Source organism: Oreochromis aureus, linkage group 17, assembly GCF_013358895.1.
Source record: "Oreochromis aureus strain Israel breed Guangdong linkage group 17, ZZ_aureus, whole genome shotgun sequence".
Classification (NCBI taxonomy): Eukaryota; Metazoa; Chordata; class Actinopteri; order Cichliformes; family Cichlidae; genus Oreochromis; species Oreochromis aureus.
In genome coordinates this window covers 37083639-37105450 of record NC_052958.1, presented here as the reverse complement: position 1 = coordinate 37105450, position 21812 = coordinate 37083639, and the positions used below count along the sequence as shown (strand labels likewise).

At 41.3% G+C, this 21812-nt stretch overlaps 1 protein-coding gene across 1 annotated transcript in view; it reads left to right on the top strand.

Annotated features, from left to right (window-relative positions):
• Positions 1-21807, top strand: part of zdhhc17 (zinc finger DHHC-type palmitoyltransferase 17) — a 41639-nt gene extending 19832 nt beyond the window's left edge. Inside the window, exons 3-18 of the mRNA XM_039601086.1 lie at positions 941-1044; positions 1606-1728; positions 2981-3058; positions 4104-4248; positions 4566-4630; positions 5476-5638; positions 5794-5919; positions 7043-7185; positions 8479-8579; positions 14741-14865; positions 15480-15542; positions 15645-15738; positions 17443-17526; positions 17628-17785; positions 17929-18023; positions 18890-21807. Of these exons, the coding sequence (XP_039457020.1) occupies positions 941-1044; positions 1606-1728; positions 2981-3058; positions 4104-4248; positions 4566-4630; positions 5476-5638; positions 5794-5919; positions 7043-7185; positions 8479-8579; positions 14741-14865; positions 15480-15542; positions 15645-15738; positions 17443-17526; positions 17628-17785; positions 17929-18023; positions 18890-19028 (1806 nt within the window). The 3' untranslated portion in view covers positions 19029-21807. The remainder of the gene's footprint in view (positions 1-940; positions 1045-1605; positions 1729-2980; positions 3059-4103; positions 4249-4565; positions 4631-5475; positions 5639-5793; positions 5920-7042; positions 7186-8478; positions 8580-14740; positions 14866-15479; positions 15543-15644; positions 15739-17442; positions 17527-17627; positions 17786-17928; positions 18024-18889) is intronic.
• The last annotated feature ends 5 nt before the right edge of the window (positions 21808-21812 follow it).

Sequence of the window (21812 nt, the reverse complement as noted above, 5' to 3'; positions counted from 1 at the left end):
GATCTGTTAGCTGTTTGACAACTACTCCTTAAGTCATCTGATTTCACCTCTTGTTGAAACAAATGAATGAAATGAATCTTGACTGACATCTTTATCACGTAGTTCTGTTGCAAATGTCTGCAGAACAGTTGTTGTCCTTGCTGGTCTTACATGCTTACTTCATAGCATTTGGTTATAGTCATCTAATTTCCAGCCCAAGTTTTTACTCCACTGCAAGTTTTGTTCCATATGTATTTTGCCACATGTGCCCTTGTTGACCCTGCTGTTGTCGGATAATGGCCATCTGTTTATGTTTTTGCAGCTTGAACCAAGCCAAACCAAAATTGCATCTAAGAATCAGTAAACAAGTATTTATGTGTGGTGTGGTATCTTGAATGTTTTCCCAGTATGCCAACCCGTATCCTTGGGCAAGATATTAACCCCAAGTTACTCTCCAGTGCATCCATCGGAGTATGAATATGTCTGAATGGTAGTTAGTAAGCACTTAAAAGCATAGAAGACGGTGCTTGTGTGAATGGGTGATGGGTGGTATGAGCGCTTTGAGTACTCCGGGAGAGTAGAAAAGCGCTATGTAAGATACAGTCAGTTTACCAGTTTGAGCAAGCAAGTTCAAGAAAATTTGTCTGTAGTCACTGATTATTGTCAGATTTTTGTTTTATTGCTACTATATTGACTGTGCTTACGGTCTTTAACTCCTTTATAGCATGATAAGAAGAGTCACACGGTATTCTGCACCCTTGCTTTATAGCATTGTTTTACTCCCAGAGATTCTAAACTCTTTTTGCTATAAAAATGTCAGTATTGTGACATGACAAAAGCTCTGATCCTTGCTTTTTTTTTATTAATTGGAAATTTACAATTTTAGTACAAAAATCCTGTGATGTCACCTCAAAAATAGGCAGGAACTTAACTGTCTTTTGTCCTTCCTGCTTACTTTTAGGAAATCAAACCCCAGAGTCATTACAATCACGGCTACAGCGAGAATGTCAGCCGTAAAAACCACGTGGATGACTACAGCACCTGGGACATTGTCAAAGCTACACAGTAAGTGGATTGTGTGTCTTATTGTTATCACACCAGTGTGACTTACAAAGGTGACATTGTTTTCTAGTTACCAGCTGGTCTAATGGGAGCCTGCATCGTTGCGTGTTTATTTCTGTGTTTTTGTGTTGTCAACTTACCACAGGCTTTAAATCTGAAACCCACCATGTTTTCATCTGAGGTTTTCTGATTCACTGTATGCTAAAGAAAGTCATTTGCAAGGTCAGGACATGAGATGACTTATTCTTGGGAAAAGACGAAGCTTGAAAATATGTTCCTGATGAAAAAAAAATATATAGCTCTGAGTGGCTGTAACACTGGATACTAGATTTATGTTATTTTGATTTGAGGTTGAGATTATTCACTTGCCATCTTATGCCACACTGTAGGTGTCTTGTTTGGGTGTTTGCTTTTTTTTATTTTCCAGTTTTGTGTGTAGATTTTCTTAGCATCTCTTAGTTTTATGTATTTCATGCTGTGTTTGTTTATGTTTGTGCATTTGTATATCTGGCATTTGTACTTACTTATGTGTACATACTTTAATCCTCCCCCCCTCTGCCTTAGGTACGGCATCTTCGAGCGCTGCAGGGAGTTGGTGGAGGCAGGTTTCGATGTTCGGCAGCCAGACAAAGAAAACGTAACGCTCCTTCACTGGGCTGCCATCAACAACAGGATAGACTTGGTCAAGTGAGTTAATTCAGATCATGTGTTGAGGTTGTCAGGTAGTTAGAGATTACAGTGTAGCTCTTTGGTCAACTCAACAAAATGTACAATACATCTTCTGGTTTCATATTAACTGAATTGAAGAAACCAAAACCAAGTTAGTCTTACACATTTCAATATTTTTGTAATATACCTGATAAACTGTAATACTTTCCACCCAGTGAGTCAAACAATGGCATTGTTTCTTTGTGTTGATCTCCAGTCATTCATTTCCGTTTTCATCTTTCTTTTCATTTTATTGACTTCCACTTCCTTTTTAATAGTTTATGTTGATGCAGTAAAATATGTGGATATTCATTACCTGCGGTGCCATTTACAGTATTATAAACTACAGCTATAATTAGTTTCAGGTATGGAGGCAACCTTTCACACTAAGGGGAAATTTATATCCCATCACATTGCAATTGACCTCTGTAATATACTTCTAGGCTTATTTGTCAGCTGCTTTATGAGTCTTCCTCTTTAGCTAAACTGGCATTAAAATGACAGGGAATTGTACTGGTGCATTTCCATTGACAGATGAGGCACAGATGTTGGGTTTGATGTAATTGCTCTTGAATAGGTGGCTGTGTCTGTGGTTGTGAACAGCAGGTCTCTTTCAAACCTTGCTCACCTGGTTTTCAGAGGACCCATGTTACACTAGTAACCAAACTTTCAATTAAGAAAAATCTTTGTGATTATACTACACTGACAAACTTACAGTGCAATCAGATTAAATGCAGCATTTCTGCTTACAACAATGTGAAATACCTACATATCTAGCAGGCTATATAGCTTATAGACTTAAATATTTAAAGAATGACCTTTCCCTGGATGAATATAAATCTGATATTAAAATCTGATTTTATTTTATTTTTTTAAAAAGCTGTAAAATGTGGTTGAACAGCCTAATAAATTAGCTGGTTTCTTTTTCAATCTCTTCGTTTAAGTGACACAATTTAAATTTAAAAGTTTAAGTTCAGTTTAAAACCTCACAAAAACATGTTTCAACTTGATTCTTAATAATGGATAGCTTGTCAAGATGCCAAATCTCATTTTTATTGTAAGTAAAAAACTGAAAGAACTGTGTTGAGCAAATTTCCTTTTTACTTCTCAACCATAAAAGACTGAAGAGGGGATTTATATTTCTTATGCAACCACACCTATTAATAGGAGGTCCATATCACAGGTATGCAAAGTATAATGCTTCACCTGGTGATTGTGTTTGTGTGTGCAGGTACTACATATCAAAGGGAGCTATAGTTGACCAACTGGGAGGAGACCTCAACTCCACACCTCTGCACTGGGCTACCAGGTGACACACTGATATATGCTATTCAGTGGCCTGATGTCGTTCACAGATCTGTGTTTTAATGTTTCGTCATTATGTTTTTTAATTAGAAAGTGATTAAATCTGACACACATTTTAGCTTCTCCGTGTTACATTCAACAATGCTAGAGCTTCACTCGAACAAACATTTGTGAACTTGAGCCAAATCTATTCTTTATTCTTTTTTCTTTTTTCTTTTTTAACTTTAGTGTTAGATAATCGATATTTAACAGAGTTAAATATCGATTTTTAACAGAGTTAAATATCGATTTTCTTTGTAATGACCACTAATAACAAGGAAGAGCTCACATGACATCCACACCTCCTTTTCACATGTAGACAGGGGGGCTGAAGCTGTCTCCTCATGAATTATTGATGGATTTAACGACAGGCATCCGCACCGTCACTGCTACACTGACACCAAGGAGTCGTGTGTCACCCTCCGCTTTGACCCCCAAACCGCCTCCATAGCCTCCTCTCCAGCGCCCAGTAACCTTAAAAAGGCCCCCAGCCTCCTCAGTCTGGATGACCTCACCATAATAAGCAAATAACAGTCACGCTTTTGTGCAGGGAAACCGATACACACTTTAACTCTCTCAGGCAATAAAGTTAAACTGAAGCTGTGAATTTCTGTCATTTTCACCTGTAGTTTCTCAAATCTTTATTGCCCTTTCTGGGACGTTTACATCATAGACGGTGTTGGTCATAAAAAGCCAGTTTTAAAATCCAATATACTGTATGCAGTAAAAGCATGCAGCCACCATAGAAATAAAATGATAAGAACAGACAGGCAGTCAGCCTCAAGGCTTCATCAATCATGTGAGGGCCATTTGAGACTGTAGATTTTTACCTTGGTCACCAACTTAAAGCAAGTAAGGAAACCTGGGCCTCTAAATGACTGGTCGTTTTATCTTGTGCATGCTAACAGCTGTTTTTATTTGTTAGTTTCCCTAGCTGTGGAATAAAACTTCAAGATCAGTTTGTGCGTCTTTTGTAAATGATCTCTTTATTGTGTGTTTATCTTTTCTAGACAAGGCCATCTATCTATGGTGGTGCAGCTCATGAAATATGGTGCTGACCCGTCTTTGATCGATGGCGAGGGCTGCAGCTGCGTCCATTTGGCCGCCCAGTTCGGCCACACTTCCATCGTGGCCTACCTCATTGCCAAAGGACAGGTAGAGAACACAAACGCTGCAGCTCAGTATTTTCACAAGAGTGAATGTGCTTTTGTGGATTTTTCTGGCATATTTTTAAAAGTCTTGTTGCTGCCAGTGTGAGATACACAGTAACATATATCCCTCCGCTGGTTTGCGTTCTGGTCTGTGACATGTGTGGTTTTGTTTGTTTGTTTTTTTAAAGCCACTCTGAGAGTAGTCTGTATTTTAATAATGCCAGTTCTCTCCATCAGGGGGAGCCTTATTGCCTCTCTTTTGCCTCTCCATGGCTTCTTCAGCTTCTTCAGATGTGGTAATTTGTCTTTCCTCTGTAACAGGATGTGGACATGATGGATCAGAACGGCATGACTCCTCTAATGTGGGCGGCTTACAGGACACACAGGTGTGTTTGTTTTAAATGTCTGTTTTTACTTTGCATCTTTAAATTTGTCCCATCTTTATCTAATCCACAATTATGTCCAAACAGTTTATTTTAACTGGCAACACTTCACTGGTTTGTATTCCCAAATTTATTGAGGTCTTTTACAGATTGATGTCAGGGAAGCTCTGTAACAGGACAATGGCCCTAAACATCAAACTAAACCCACCACAGAATGAATCCAGACTGAGAAAATGTGTCTTTTGGAGAGAGCCCCATTAGGAAGAGAGTCATCTCGGAGAGCTGTTGACATCAGACGTCCTTAGAATATGCTCCCAGAGATGCTAGTGTGCTCTTATTGCTGCTGAAGGAGGTCTGCACAGTTATTAAATCCAAGAATTTCCACTAGCAGTGTAATAAAGTTCAGTAAAACCACAGAAGATTCTAATTGTTTCTGTGTTTTCTTGTGTACTTGTGGCTTATATTAAGATTTTTCCCCCAATCAATTGAGGATTGCATAATTTCCCTTACCGCTGTAATTTACCGCTGACAAGATATGTTCTTCTATAGTAGAACTTAGAGTTAGTTCTAGTATTTAATAAATATATACACACTGGTCACACAAAGGTGGGTTTTTTATGTTGCTACTCAACTTCATATGAATATTCCCTAATCAGCTGTTTTTCTGGGATTTTGCAATTTAACTTCGCGGTTCATATAGAAGGAAATGGTTGCAATGTAGCAGCGCGAAGGTTTCATGATTAGGAAGTGTGTAAATAAAACCATTTTTCTATGAAGAGCCTGTTTGTAAGATGCCCGTTTACTTTAGTTTGACTCATCTTGCCTGGATCTCTTCCTCTGTGTGACAGTGTGGATCCCACCCGGCTGCTACTCACCTTCAACGTGTCTGTCAACCTGGGTGACAAATATCACAAGAACACGGCGCTGCACTGGGCCGTGCTGGCCGGCAACACCACCGTCATCAGCCTGCTGCTGGACGCCAACGCTAACGTCGATGCACAGAACATCAAGGTAAGCCACGGTTCTCTGTGAATCAGCGTCTCCCTGTAACCATGCCAGGCTGTTAGCCAGGATGGCACCCTCTTCTGGATCTTCTTTCAGTGCGCACACAGCTAAAATATGTCTTGTAAATGTATGCAGCAGCTGTTCTTTTTATTATTTTTCAGGGTGAAACACCACTCGATCTTGCCAAGCAAAGGAAGAATGTTTGGATGATCAATCACTTACAGGAAGCACGGCAGGCCAAAGGCTACGACAGCCCGTCCTACCTGAAGAGACTGAAGATGGACAAGGTAGAAACACAGACATGGTTACACTAGCCAGAAACCAAGCGCAGAGGCTTTGTGATTAAGTGAAAGGCACAGCATCAATGCTACACAAAAAACGATTATCATTATGTAGCAGTCCAAGTCGGATTTGAAGAATAAAGTTTAGACAGGTCCAGCTGTCTAAACTTTGCCATTAAAGCTCTTTCATCTTTTCATTTCCAACAGACATGCTCAGACCAGCCTGCTCAGACTTAGCCTCTTTCTGCACTGCCACAGCATGTCTGCAGTTGCTAGAAAGTCAGATCTGTTACGATGCGTCATCATGGTCATTCACTTCCATCATGATAAAGAACCTTTTTCTGATCAAAGTCTGAGCTTGACTGAGCCTGAATACTTGAATGTGTGGGATGTGTTAAGTGGGCGTTAAAGTCAGAGTAACCTATGTCTGTGGTTAATAATTCCCACTTTCATAGAAGATACGGACTTTTTTTTTTCTTTCTCTGGAGAGATTTTTTAGAACAGTAATTATTATTAACAGTGCTTAAAATTCAGTTGAACTCTGCTTTCATTTTTCTGTTTCCATCTTTCCAACTGTCTCCCTGGATACTCTTAGCTAATTAAGGTAAATTAGACAGAAATCTAAAACACAAACAAACTGTGAATATGTTTATAGATTTGAGAAGTAGAAGATAAAACTCACCATCCCATTTTGGGGTGTCCACATTAGTCCAGCCTTTAGTTTCAGGCTGTGTGCTGTAGTGAGCTTTAGTTGTAGGTTTAGTTGTGAAATGCAGCTAACTTGATTAAATTGCTGCTTGAAATTGAGATATTTGCCATGGAAACCATTTTTTTTTTTACCTTTTGGTCTAAAAGGCTTTAAAATGATGGAAAATATCAATGGAGATTAAAAAAATCTGGTCAGGCTATCAATATGGATTCATTATGCAACCCAGGATCAAAAGGTCTTATGCATTTTTGTCAACATCAACTATCAAGGAGAGGGTCAAAGGACTTGCAGCTTTGAGTGGTATAAACAGACAGTTAATTGAAAAATACTTTTTGAAATCATGTCATCTGTCAGAAAAGTCAAACTGACCATTTCTCCCTCCCCCTCATTGTCCCGTCCACATGTCTTCTGCTCCTGCAGGAGTTCAGGCAGAAGGTGATGCTGGGAACGCCCTTCGTGGTCATCTGGTTAGTTGGTTTCATCGCTGACCTGGACATCGACTCCTGGCTGATAAAGGGCGTCATGTATGCTGGTGTCTGGGTTGCAGTGCAGTTCCTCTCCAAGTACGTCTCAATCACAGCAGTACAGAGATTACTAAAGAGATTATTACATCATATTTAGCACATTTGTTATCATTGGGTAATTTTGTACATTTAAATGTTGGTTGATTAGATCTCAAGTGGCCTCAACTGTTGTAGTTGAACAGGATCACCTGAGGTGGATTTAGGAGAAAAAGTTTAACTGGATTTTTTTTGCTCATAACTGTTTCTGTTCTGCTTTTAGTTTTTCACACCACAGGAAACATTGTTATCTGCTAAAGATTCACACTCAGTCAAACACCTGACAAGGATGTGTCATTTTTAATAATCAAATAGAAATGTGTGTTGCACTAGGATGAGGAAAAATCTGTCTGTAGAGTTTAGTGTGGCCATCGCGCACACCTAAGTGTCCTCACACTGCACATGAAGAGAACATTATCACAACTTGACACAGATTTGTGGCGATTGTGGCTCAAGAGTTGGCAGTTCGTCTTGTAATCCGAAGGTTGCCAGTTCGAGCCCCGGCTCGGACAGTCTCAGTCATTGTGTCCTTGGGCAAGACACTTCATCTACCACCTACTGGTGATGGCCAGAGGGGCCGATGGCGCGATATGGCAGCCTCGCTTCTGTCAGTCTGCCCCAGGGCAGCTCTGGCTACAACTGTAGCTGCCTCCACCAGTGTGTGAATGTGAGAGTGAATGAATAGTGGAATTGTAAAGCACTTTGAGGGTCTCGAAAAGCGCTATATATAAATGCAATCCATTATTATTATTATTAGATTCATCTCTGTCGCATTCTTTTTCAAATGCTCGGCCCCTTCTCCATGCACACATACACACAGACACTATGTTACTCATTGTTTAATCCCCATTACCACCACCATCTGGGCCTGTTGGTAGGGTTCACTGTGCCTTGCTGTTAGCTCTCTGGCTACAATAACATTCATCATCCATGGTGTCAGCTTCATATTTACTGACAATCTTGGAATTCTTACTTGGTTTAACAAATAGTTGTGTGGTAAATGCTGTTGAGTCAAGCTGCAGTTTGTCATCAGCTAATGGCTTCATTTATTTTTGCGGCTGTCTGACTGCAGCATAGAGAGATGAACCGTCATACTTCCTTGAGTCCATATGTGGTCAAAAGAGCAGGGTTAAATGTGTCATTCAGGGCCAAAGTTGTGACTAAGTGGGACAATCCAGTCTAGCAACAGTGAATGCATCACGCTGATGTGTTAAAGGTTTGCACAAATAGCATTCATGGAAAGTGTAGTGAGGTAGTGCCGCCTACTGCTAAACAGCTTCTCTTCTCTCTTTGTAGGGCTTTTTTTGACCACTCCATGCACAGCGCTCTCCCTCTGGGAATCTACCTGGCGACCAAGTTTTGGATGTACACCACCTGGTTTTATTGGTTCTGGAATGATATCCTTTTGTTTTGTTCGTGGACTCCACACTACCCAATGCACAAAATATCAAAGGAACTTAAATTAGAGCACCAAGACAGCCTGCCTTTACAGGGTCATGCTCATTGAAAACATATTCAGGAGGACGGAATCAGCAATTTTTGTAAGAAGGGTAAAAACAAAGCTCAGTAAAACTGGAAACCTGATAGGTCATCACTGTGACATTGTTGACAGTGACAAAAGAGGAGTAAATGGGAGTGATTCAAACAGCTGTCTAAAGCAAAAAAAATAGAAATGTAATAAAATAATGTAGATGATTTCATGTTCTGGAGTTAAAAACACTTCTATAAACACTTTCTGTGATGAGCCGCTTTGCGAGTACATCAGTCTTTGCTCTCTCTGAGGAAAATTTAGTATCACTCACAATATCCGTGCAAAAAAAGTGTAAAAACTGTTTTCGGAGCAGAAAGCAGTGATATTATTTGGAGATGGTCTCAAACAGAAAACTTTCCATGAACGGCTATGTTGAATTAACTCGTGTGTAGTTTTGGACTTTAGCTGATTTAAGAGTCTTTTGCAGAGACACTGCTTTATTATCAGCACCGTCAGCATCTTGATTTATGGATAAGTCATGCTGCAAAGACCCTTTCATGAATCAGTCATACATACGAGTACATGTTTTGTAAATGTGATTGCTGGGTGTGGAGGATCTTGTAGAATAAACTTATACTTTTGGCAGAAGCTAACTAAAGATTAAAAATTGCTTGTGTGAGCAGGTTACAGAGCAGTAAGTTAGAATAAAGGTGCGGTCAGAGGAGAGATGTTTATGCAAAGAGCAGAAGGAGCTGATTGAAAATATATGAACAAGTAGAATCATAAAGCTCGAGCGTGTCTAAATGAAGGAGCTCCTTAGTTTTCTGCAGCTCTGTGTTAATATTTGTGAGAGTGTGTAGGGTAGCAGCTGGTAGGTGAAGGCTAACAGAGAGAGTGCCTGTTGCTCCCAGCACGGCTGCTTTCACTTTTTTTTTTTTTTTTAAATCAGTGAAAGAATTGGCTTTCTGTTCCGAAGCTGCTAATTGCAGGAAATGAAAGCGGAGGTCTCGTTTGTGGACGGCATTTAATTTTCTGCCTCGTTGCTCCCCTAATGGGAAGGGAGAGCAGGATACCTTTGGCCTGAGTTTATTGAAAAAGATAATGCTGCTCTGAAGATCGTTTGGGTTATTTTTTTAAAATGCTGCTGGTGTCCTCGGCAGATTTCTCATGCATGTTTGGTGCACTTTGATTACATTAACCATATATTGATGACACAGCTCTATTACAGCAGCAGACAAGCTCTTGAGCTGCCAGCTTAGCATGTGTGCATTCATCTTGAAAAAGGTTTGCTGGTGATACATTGTGTTCGCACAACCAAAATAAGCCCTTTGAAAGATTTCAGATTTAACCATAAATCGATATGCAGTGAGATGTCTCTTCTGCTTATTCAGGTGAAGGGCATGCTGATTCATGTCCCAGAGTGTGTAGGCAGGTCAGCTTTTCTTGTGCAGCGCTGCAGAGTGTGCCATGTCTGCTGGAAACCGGTCAGCCTGTCACCCGGGTGGACAGGTCTTGTCAAGTAGACTGCTTGTTTTATACATCAGTACTCAGAATGTTTCTAATCTCATATTTATGGAAATGAAGTGGTGTGCTCCCGAGAACACTGGGGTGGCTGTAGCTCAGGTGGTAGAGCAGGTCAGCTACTAACCGGAAGGTTGGTGGTTCGATCCCAGGCTTTACCAGTCTGCATGCCAAATATCTTTGGGCAAGATACTAACCCCATGTTGCTCTCCGATGCATCTATGTGAATGTGTATGAGTGTTAGACAGTAAGCACTTAACAGTTTAGATAAAGTGCTTGTGTGATTGGGTGAATGATCTAGTTGTATAAAGCGCTTTGAGTGCTCAGAGTAGAAAAGCACTATATAAGAACCAGTCCATTTACCATCATTTATAACTAGAACTTAATGATACATTTAATGTCACTGTTTACACTGCTGCATAGCAACAGCAGGAGACACAGAAAGGTTTTAATTAAGCATTTCTCTGATGCTGTTTACTAAAAGAAAATGAAGGTTAAGGATGAGCTGGATGTATTGTTTGCCCACATGTGTAAAAGTGTTTAAAGCTACTCAAAGCATGTCTTGAATGTTTTCTCAAAAGCTTGCCATAAGCCCTTGCTGCTATAACAGACTAACAGCCACAGTTTTAGCCAGTCTTTCCTGGACTTTCTAACAATTTCATTGTTTTCAGTCTTTTTAATGGACAAAAAGGGGTACAAGTAGACATTCATCTCCATATTTGAGGAAGAAAGTTTAATGAAAGCAGGTTTCAAAATAAGCCAGATCAACCATAAAGTCCATTTAGTGTGACATTTTTGCATTACTAGAGGCAGAAAGTAGCAGCTGATATACAGTATATCAATGTGAAACCGACATGTCTTCACTCCACTGTCTTGCTTCACCCAGCTCTTATTCCTGCTATTTATGCAACTGTGGTGGACGGAGATCAATTCAGATTTTCCAAAAAATGAGTTTAACATCGATGGGTAACTCATCTCTTATCAAATCCCTCGCCCATATGCTTGTCAGAAAGTTGTTCCAGCTCTATCTAGCACTTTGTTTAAGGCGTACTCGAATGTCCTCTTTGTATTTTTCAGACTGTGCTGTCAGGGGAGGCATTGGCTTACCCTCTCTCACCTTGCAGGGCCCGGTTAAACAAATCGCGCACTGAGGCCCTGCACTGGAGGTTGGACGACTCCCCAGCTTCATGCATGCCTGCAGCTCAGATGAACTTGTTTTGAACTTTGACGTCTCCCCACCCCCACCTACCTGCTGATGCTGTGGGGAAATGCACAGATTCACACAGAGACTTGTAATAAGCAGGCAGTAAAAATATTAATGCACAGAATTTGACAGAAACAGTTTGACAGACACGTTGCACACCTTTCTTCTTCCTCCCAGGTTTAAACTAAGAGTTCTGACCCACTTTCTGCCATTGTGAGTATATTATTGTTCTCAGGTCTGCTGTTGAAATGGGATCAAGTGACGTGGGTGGAGCTCTGTAAGAGCACGTTTAAGTCTTTTCCAGACTTGGATCATATTTTCCTCAGTACTAAGAAGGAAAAGAAGGGAAGACGTTTCTCATAAGTGGATTTCGAGCAGGTGAATGTCTGAAAACTGCTCAAGTATGACATTGAAATGGAAGGAGAGTATAGAGACTTGTGGCAGTCATGCAGATTTGTGTTTAATCAGTATGACTATGCACCATTTATCCTGCACTTGCTTAATTATACATCCTCTGCATGCTGTCATTAGTGACATGTATGACTCTGGGAAACCTCTTTCTCAGCTTCTGTGTCAGCTGCCTTTCCACCGCCGAGGCCTTCTAAAGAAAAATGGCTGCTGTGGGGACATGCTGACCATCACTCCCCAAGGAAGCATTGAGACCCATTTGTCTGAGGATTGGCATTGATCACCGGCCCCTTTTCAGCATCTCCACTAGTCATTGAGTTAGTAGACCAATTATGCGGTTCAGAGAGTATTTAACTTAGCGGGTAATCTCAGAGGGCGCAGTATCAGCACCCAGGTCTTTACAGAGACACTTGTGAAGATCAATGTGCTCTAAGGGATGTATAGGCCTCTATCGCTTAGTGGGTGCAGTCGTGAAGGTGCTGGTGGGTTTTTCTCACAAACAAAAACCACAGTGATCATAGTGTTTCTTCATAGCTGCTTACAATACTGATTTCCTGCTGATCTCTGTTATCCTGAACCCTTATTGCCACTTCAGTGTTGTCAGTTAGGAGGTTTGGTGTAACCTGTCACGTCTCTTATTCACATGCAGCGTTATTTGACAGAAGATTCCAGAGTTCAGCATGAAATGTTTGGTGTGCATCCTCTGTCCAACACGTAACTGAAGAAAAAAAAAGGATCAAGTTGTGCAACTGTAGCCAATATTTGAGTCAGAAGATGATACAGCTTAGATGGTTACAATAAACGTGCTTTTTTTGAAGGCCAGTAAAAAGGCCAAGCTCTCTCTTCTGGGTAATGTGTCTAGCTTGTGGCTAGAACTGCTGTTCTCTGTTCGGTCCATATTTCATGTACCAACTTTTGGGTCAATTGCAAATTAAATTATTGTTTTTCAGTCAAGTTTGGGATTTTGAAATAGGGGATTCTAACCAAATTCTGACCAAGCCAGGGGTAGTTCTGACTGAGAAACTGAGCAATGCTCGCACAGCAGTGAATTTTCAGCCACAGCATGTCAGCTGAAAATTCACCACTACTTTATTGCTTGTTTTAGTGTAAACAGAAAATGATTTGGACCATAAACTATTTAGGAAAATGTTTATTAAGGTCATAAAGGAAGTAAGAGAGTAATTTTTTCATAGGCTTCTCTGCACTTAGGCATCTTTTTACAGCCAGAAGAGTCGCCCCCTGCAGGCCTCTAGAAAGAATGTAGGCACTTTTCAAAGCCATAGCAACAGTTCTGTGATGTATCCTGGCGACTTTGCTGATCCTTTGACTTTTCCTGGCATCAGTGTGAAGCTCACATGAAATCCTTGATACATATTAAATTTGCTTCAGGCGTTCAGGCTCCTCTCTGCTCATTTTCAGGTTTAGATCTTGGTAGATGGCTACATACCTGCACAACTCAAAATATTCCCATCAGCCTCAGTGCAGCTGTGGTCATGAAGTTAACTAATTTTACCAGATATTAGTGGCGCCATCATGTAGTAGTATACACCTTAACCTAACAACCAAATGATCCTGTGTTTGGTCCCGGGTGGTGACAGATCTCTTGGAGGTTGTGGCAGGAAGGGCATCTGCCAAATCAAACATGGTGGTCCACCCTCTGTGGTGACCCCCTGTGAATAAAGGAACAGCCAAAAGAAGCTTTCTTTCTAGTCAGCAGTTACTGTAAACTAAGATGTTGAACAAGTAGTTAGCAAAACTAGGTTATTGGTTATAGAATCTCTTCTTTCTGAATGCCTTAACAGACTGATACTTTATTGTGGAAATCAGCTAGCTACCAAATCTAGGATCTCTGTACATTTGGCTTATAGTACACTTGAGTTAGAATCAGTTCAGATGTTTCAATTTCCTGAATGTGATTTCAGCACATAAATGCAACACACTTGCCACCTTTTAGAAGGATCACCGTGATGTTAAGCACAGTTAATGTGCTGTTAATGGGCATCACAGTCACTAGTGTGAGGCCAGTTACACCAATTAAACCAGCTGCTATGAAAGAGTGTTTATATCTATAGACTGAAAATCATTTGGCTGTAGTTTGTTGAATCACTTTCTGCTTCATGCTTTAGTCTTGGTCTGAATTTTTTGGTACTTTTTCACATCTGCATGTCACTCCAGGTGTTTCTCAGACACAGAGGTGAGTATTTGGCAGTTTGGACTTAACAGTGTGATTCAGCTGAGTCATGCACACCTGCAAAGCTGACTTAGACTGCAGCCAAAAGCTGGCACAGCGCATACTGTCTACGGGTAAACACAGGACCGTGAAACAGGCTGCTGATTTGCGTATTTGCCGAGGAATAGAGCATCTCTGTTATGATGAACTGGCCTTACATACTCTTAGATCGATGTGTTAACCCAGTTATGTAATAACTCTGATTCTCTGTGAAATACATTAACTGTTTAAATCAGTTGAGAGCGGGAAATTAAGCTGCTATGAGCTGCTTTGACAGGCTGACGCTCCCTCTTTAGCTTGGGCGGGTGGAGATGAGACAGAGCTGCTCCCTGCGTCACAGTTCACCTCGTAGTCAAGCTGCTATGACGAGAGAAAGTCCAGCTCAGGCTGCCGTCAGTGTAGTAACACTTCCTGAAGCAACAGATCGGGCCAGGTGTTTCTATTCTCTTGCACAATAATGCAGTAGTTTCCAGGGAAAGTAAATTCCACGCTGCTTCTCTTATAACTCAGGAATGTGAATCATTTCCAGCTTAGAATGGGTTTCAAACAGTTTGCTGATAAAGTGTTACATCTCCAACTAGATAAACGTGTCTAGACGTGGCTGAAGCGCGATACTGTTTCTTATCGCCTTCATCGGCCACCGGGGCTGTTACACTGGTTTAAACCGAGGAGCTCACTGTTAAGTAACAAATGGAATCCTGTCTTCTTCCTTGACCTCATGCACATCTCCCCTTTGCCACCGTCCACGTGCCCTTCCTCATTAACACCCTGGCTCTGTTCTACAACTTTGGTAAATCCTGGAAGTCTGATCCAGGAATCATCAAAGCATCCGAGGAGCAGAAGAAAAAGGTAAAACCTGTTATTTATTTATTTTTTGGTGTATTTCACAGAGAGGCTGTTCTTGTGGACTGAGCTTAGTGTTTGTTTTGACGTGTTGGTGTATGCTGGCATGAGGGCTAATGTCTCTCTCTTCCTCTCATTATCACACACTAATAGGAGACAACAGAGGCTCTTCTTCTTATCGGGCCCCACATCCCCATCCTGTGATTGATGAGAGCTAAATTTACCCTGCATTGTTAGCACAGTGCAGCGGCTGGGCAGTCACCTCAGAACAAAGGCTACAAAGCCCTCTGTTCCCTGTGGAGGATCCCCGTCCAACTCTTGCTGTCCTTTGATGTCAAATTTTGAGATTTGTTGTTAAAGCAAGCTGATAAAACACAAGAGGAACAACATTAGCTAACACAGGAACTGGGCCGTAAAAAGAAAGGCATTGAAATTGAATTGAGATCTTAAATTCATATAAGCCTTTGTCACAATTCACTGTGAGTCAGCCAAGCTTCCAGTGTGAGCATTCAGCCTCAGCTTGGTCTTGTGTTGCAATGCCAAAGATGAATTTCTAGGGTTTTCATTCTCTTCCTCTCTCTCTCTCTTTTTTTTTTTTTTTTTTTTTTTACCCTCCTCAGACAATTGTGGAGCTTGCAGAGACAGGCAGCCTGGATCTGAGCATATTCTGCAGCACCTGTTTGGTAAAACTCTTTTGTTTGTTTGTTTGTTTTTGCCCCCAAGCAAACTGTAACTTCCAGCAAAACGGATAACGCTAAAGACGTATCATTTGTTTTTCCCCGCAGATACGGAAGCCCATTCGGTCCAAACACTGCGCCGTGTGCAACCGCTGCATTGCCAAGTTTGACCACCACTGTCCCTGGGTGGGGAACTGTGTGGGTATGTTAAGAAACAGCACTGCAGATTTACAAGGATCACAACAGCACATGCACTTCCAAAGAGCTCATGTTTTTCCTCCCCACATTCACCGCTGTCTTTTTTCATTGTGTTTTATAAAAGCTACAGCTAAGCTGTTCTGACTGAAGGCTCTGCTTTCAATTTACTCTGCTGCCGCACAACAGAGAGCCAAATAAATGTATATATGTTTTTACTGCAGGAACACTAGCAGGGCCCTAGTGTAGATTGCTTTAAGGTTAGAGTTAATGCCCAGCCAGTAAGACAAATAAACAAGCAGGTAATAATTTGTCATAGAAAGTAAAGAACCTGTAAAAACAAGAGTCGAGGCAACAATGACGAATGGTTTAATGACAGGCTGCAGGAAATGAAGAGGAGCACAAAGCAAACCAGCCTTAAAATGAAGTGCTAATGGAAAGTATGTGTGCTGAGGACTGTGGTGTGAAAAGCAGCATGTAGACAATAGGGGAAGGAAGGCGCGGCAGAGGGCTTGTAACACTTTGAAAGCATGCGGTCAGAATGAAGCTTTAAAGTGAGCAAACAGTCTGAACAAACAGTAGGTCCCTCCTCCTGACAGTCCTCTCAGCCTGCTGGCACCACAGAGCTCGTAAATCCAGTCAATTCAATTATATACACTGAAGTGAATATTACTAATATTAAAATACTGTATTTTTACCCAAAAACTGCTGCGCAACTGTAGCGCAACAAATCATACATGTCTGCACACCCCCAAGTTAATGAATGTTTTCCTGCACAATAAAACTGGGTCCTTAAATCCTGAAGTAAAATAATTCGATTTTTTGATTAAACAAATGTGACCAGTAATGTTAGCTGTGCCAAGCTAATGTGTCATATCGTGTGTAAGCTCCACTTTTGGCCCATTGTGAAGTCTCTCTCTGAACACTGGAATAGGTTATTTAAGGTTATTTTAAAGTCTGTCCTACTGAAATATGTGATTCTCATCAACATTTCATGCACAGGCACTCAGGATGGTATACATGTAGGTTGGAAATCTATAAAAGCAATCAGATGATGTACCGTGTCTCTGCTGGTCCATCCATCCACATTTTAAAGTTGTTAAGAAGTCTTTTAACAACATTTAACTAGTTAAAACCTGCAGATATGTGTGCAAAACCTTCAGTAAAAATGTAGCTGAACTTCAAGAAAAAAGGATGAACAGCACTGATATTTTTTTGTTTAGCACATGCCAAAGTTTCCTTGATCTCTGTAGAGAGTCAGAGTCCAGTATTTGGCAAAAGTCTGGGTTAGAGTCGATGTCAGACTGTTATCTACACAGATACAGTCCATCTTCATTTCAGAGAGAGTCAAGTGGATCAGACTGCTCTTTATTGTCCAGCACAGCACGAGTCCAACCAGGAACTTGGTGCTCAGAGAAGAAAGAGAGCTTAACCTGGAGCACAGGAAGTGTGGGTGAAAGTCAAGGTGCAATTTTGGGGAAGAACAGAGCCACGTGTGCATGAGCACCGATTATTCGAGTGACAGGGCAGAGTTTTAAGGGACAAGCTCAAATCAAGTAATCATGTTCTTAACTTGAAGCACTGCATTAATGAATGATGGGAATTACTTCTGCATTTCTCTGTTATCTAACCTTCAGTTCTGTTCAAACAATTAAACTGAGAACTGGACGTGTATCTCTGTAACATTAGGACGCTTGTTTCTTGTGTACAGGAAGTGGGAATCACCGCTACTTCATGGGTTACCTCTTCTTCTTGCTCTGCATGATCTGCTGGATGATGTACGGCTGTATCTCCTGTAAGCAGAACATACCACTTTTAAAAATGTTGCTCATTTCTCACGTCATTCCTGTTTCTCTGCTAACGCCTTTGGTTCTCCCTCGCTCCTCCCCCAATCAGACTGGAGGATCCACTGCGCCACCAGTTACGCCAAGGATGGTTTCTGGCTCTATCTGACACAGATCGCCTCCTGCTCCCCTTGGATGTTCTGGATGTTCCTCAACAGTGTCTTCCACTTCATGTGGGTGGCCGTGCTCATCATGTGTCAGCTCTATCAGGTACGAGTTTACGTTATGTGTACATTGTAAAAAGCAGAGAGGTGGTGTTGTGATATAAGTGAGAACAGCTGTAATCGCTTTGACTCTCAGTAGCGAGTTACGTGCTACATTGCGGCTCACCTCTTTGCTCTGACATCTTGTAGATCGCCGCTCTCGGAATCACCACCAACGAGAGGATGAACGCTCGGAGATACAAGCACTTTAAAGTTACAGCCACCTCCATCGAGAGCCCCTTTAAGTAAGCGACCTTCGTTCTCACCAGCTCACTGAAGCTGCAGCTGAGGTTAAACCATTGTCTCATCCAGCTTTGGAGCAAAGGATGCTTCTGCACAGTGAGGGGGGAAAAGGAGTTTGTGGTTGTCTTACATTCTTAAAAGTTTAATGACACCAACTTCTCCCAGCAGTGTTGTCTTTTTTAAACTCACTTCAGTGTAAGCATCATTTTAAATATTATTTCCAAAGAAACTATTGAGGGTGAGAAGCAGAGATTTTTTTATGCCAAAAAATGAAAAACAAGAAAACAGAAGCAGGGTTTTTTCTATATAGTGATTTCTTTCTAAAATGGACAATCAGCAGCTGTTCAGGTCAGTTTCTCGGCATTGAATTTCCACAAAAAAGTTAAAGATTTTTGGTTGTTAGTTGGTACCTAACAGGAAAATGCATCAATTTGAAATAAGGCAAAATAGATTCAGGACCTTTACTGAACTGATTAAGTTTAGGGGGAAAAAACATCTACATTTCTAAAAAGTACTGGCATATAGTCGAACACTAGATATTAGTACTAGATAGTGCGGGTAATTTCACTCAGATGTATCATTGTATTAAAATCGGAGGGTTGAATTTCTGATGTATAGATTTCATTGGTCAGGATCAGCTTAATTGGCCTGTATTTGTACACAGAAAAAGAATTAGGCTCTGTTTTTGTCTTTGATCTCAATGTACTTAACACAGCAGTATAGCATTTTTATACATGCAATGGTGCAGAGTGCAAATACGTTTGAATAAATTCATGAATAAATAGGGGGCAGATAACAGGCTACTATATGTGTATGTATAGAATGCTTAAGCTTGCAGCATTAATTCCCCTCTCATGTCTCTCTGTAGTCACGGCTGCATCAGAAACCTCATAGATTTCTTTGAAATCCGCTGCTGCGGCCTGATCCGGCCCATCACGGTGGACTGGACCACACAGTACACAATAGAATACGACCAGACGTCTGGCTCGGGCTACCAGCTGGTGTAGAGGAGGAGGAGTAAGAGGATGAAGAGGGAAGGGGGAGTGTGAGCAAAGCGTGGATAGATAAATGGAAGGATGACCCTCACTCTCCCTCTCCACCCCTCCTCTGGCGAGCATATCTGAGTGATGGCGTTCTCGTGAGCACCTGCTTTTTGGACCATCTCTCCCTCACTGATCAAACAACAACAAAAAAAGAATCAGCCAGGACTAGCATGCTGTTACGGGGCAACACCACACCCACCCCCTCCCCCTGGCCTTCACCACCACCACCTTTACTACTATTACTACTACTATTACTCTACCTTTGCCGCTGACCAACTCTCTTCCTCTCTTTTCCCGAGCTCTTTGGACGGTGCGTTGCTGCCAGGCACAAATGACGAGGAGAGAGGAATTACAAAACTTAAAAGCTCTTCTATCCGGAGACTCGACACTGCAGAAAAAGTAGAGCCACGAAGAGGCAACGCTGTTCTTTCCCCGTCCCCCACTTGATATCTTATTTATGGTGTCCCTGTCCGTGTGCCCCGTACATGTCTGTTTCTGATTGGTTCGGGCGCTCTGCCGTTCCTGTCACAACTAACTGTGGTGAAAGATAAAAGAAAGTTGTTTTTTTTAATATATACATGTATATGAAAAAAAAAGCAAGAAATCATTTTAAAGTATGATAGAAATAAGGGAAATTCTTTTAAGGTCTTGTTTTTTGTGTTTTTTTGTTTTTATTTTGCACCGTGATGAGTTTCCAGCGGAGCTGATTATTTGCCAACCAGTGCTGAACTTGTCATAGGAGAGCGTTTGGTTAAAGGGAGCCGCTGCAGAAGTCCCACTTCTCACCTGCTCGAGTTAAAGCTGCTTTCCTCTCGAGACACAGGCTTAGTGCAAATAGGAGGGGTTTAACCCCAGAGTAGTTACTGTGCAGTAAGAACGCAGGATTGGGAGCACACGGAGAGCAACTCCTTCAGCGGCAACCGCTCTAGAAACGTGACAGAAACGATCCTACAGACAATGTGATACTATGTGAGGTATATTTATTTTCAAACTATTTATAGACAAAGTAACTATGTTCTAGCGCCATCATCTTTACATTTCAGATCAACTTAGCTGAGTAGGTTTTATGAGTTAAAAATGTTAAAAGGCGTGTGTACGTGTAGCTGTAGAAGATGGAGGGCAGAGACGTTTGCCTGCAAACCCCTGTAGGCGGCTACAGCAAGTGTATTTATTACCTGCAGAGTTTAAGAGAAGGCCGCGGGAGGACAGATGAGTTTACAAGAGTTTCATTCCGTGTGTTTTTCTTCAGAAGCTGTACAGTCTTATTTGTTTTGTTTGTTGTGTCATTTGTCTGCCTACATTATTGCACTGATATATTTTTTTTTAAGTTTGAATTTTTCTTTTTTTTAAATTTTGGCCATTACTGAACAGAAGCAGAGCTTCACGCCGACACTTCCATTGTTTACACAGAAGGAAAAGGACGGCCCGCCTCACATCGCTTTATGTTCGGACCCCCGCACACGCAGCCTGCTCCACAGCAGCAGCAGGAGGATGACCTGAAATGTCAAGAATGTGCATCTGTACATAAACATCATCTCCCTCTGCTTTTTCTTTTCATCAGTGTTAGCCCAACAGTGCTCCTGGACCTTTTTTTTTTTCTTTTCTCGCATTTGGGGGATTTCTTCCAAACAAGCCGAAAGGAGAAACTCGAGTGACTATACTCCAAGTGTATGACTGTAGCTTTTAGTGATGTCCGTCACTGCTGTCGATAGGCGTTTTAACTCTTGAGAAGCTCCACTGCATGTATGATGCTTGGGACAGCCGGGCTGTCGCTGTCCCTATCGTCGTCTTCTTCATGGTGACAGCCAAGCGAGCCCTGTGTCTGTATATAGTGAATGTTAAGTATTTGCAAGTACTTTCCTGCATTCTGTTCATTTGTCCTTTTTTAGGTTGCTTTCTCTCAAATCCAGTGTATTTAGTGAAAGTTGTCCTTCAGGTCGCCAGCTTTCCAATGGGACCCTCCCTGTGCAAGCGTGTAATATGTTTGAATGTTCCATTTTTTGTTTTGTTTTATTTCTACCTTATATACCGCTGGGTTTGTTATTACCACTGGATGTACAAATTGTAAAGCAAAGACACTAGAGAACTAAGGCAGATGCCATTTTTGTTTTATTTTGGTTCTGTTTTTTAAAAGCTGAAATGTGATCATGCAATAGTTTTAAGGATAGAGGGAGGTTATATTATATAAAGGCCTCCAAAACTTTTGAGCCTAGTGTTTGCATCATCAGAATGGGACGGTTATGTCATCATTACACGTTTCAAGCCTCCATCTTTACTAACCGCTGATGTCACTGCTGCCCTATGAACATGACACACAGCAGCTTTGTTTTGTGTGCTTTAACGGTCAGAAGGCCCTAACCCAGCTGTACATTTCATATCAGTAACTAGCCTCTTGTGTTCTAATAATGCCTTTTAAGCGAACATAGATATATGTAGGCTAGTTTTGTTTTTTGTTTTTCTTTAGGGCAGTTCACCACTTCAGGCTCACACAGGACATGAATTCAAAGCCATCTCAGTCCTCACTAGTTCTTCCAGCAGCCTAAAAAGTCTCTTGTCTCCCCCGCCCCCTCCTCTCTCACCTTCACCATGTGGGATAGTAAAAGCAGAAAAAAAAGAAAGCACATAATCATCTCCAGTGCCTCTTTGCCCACCTCCAGACATCACTGTTACTCCGCTTCAGATGTAAACATATGGGCATGGTTCAGTTTTAATGGCTTTAATAATAAAATACAGTCAAATGTGACCTGT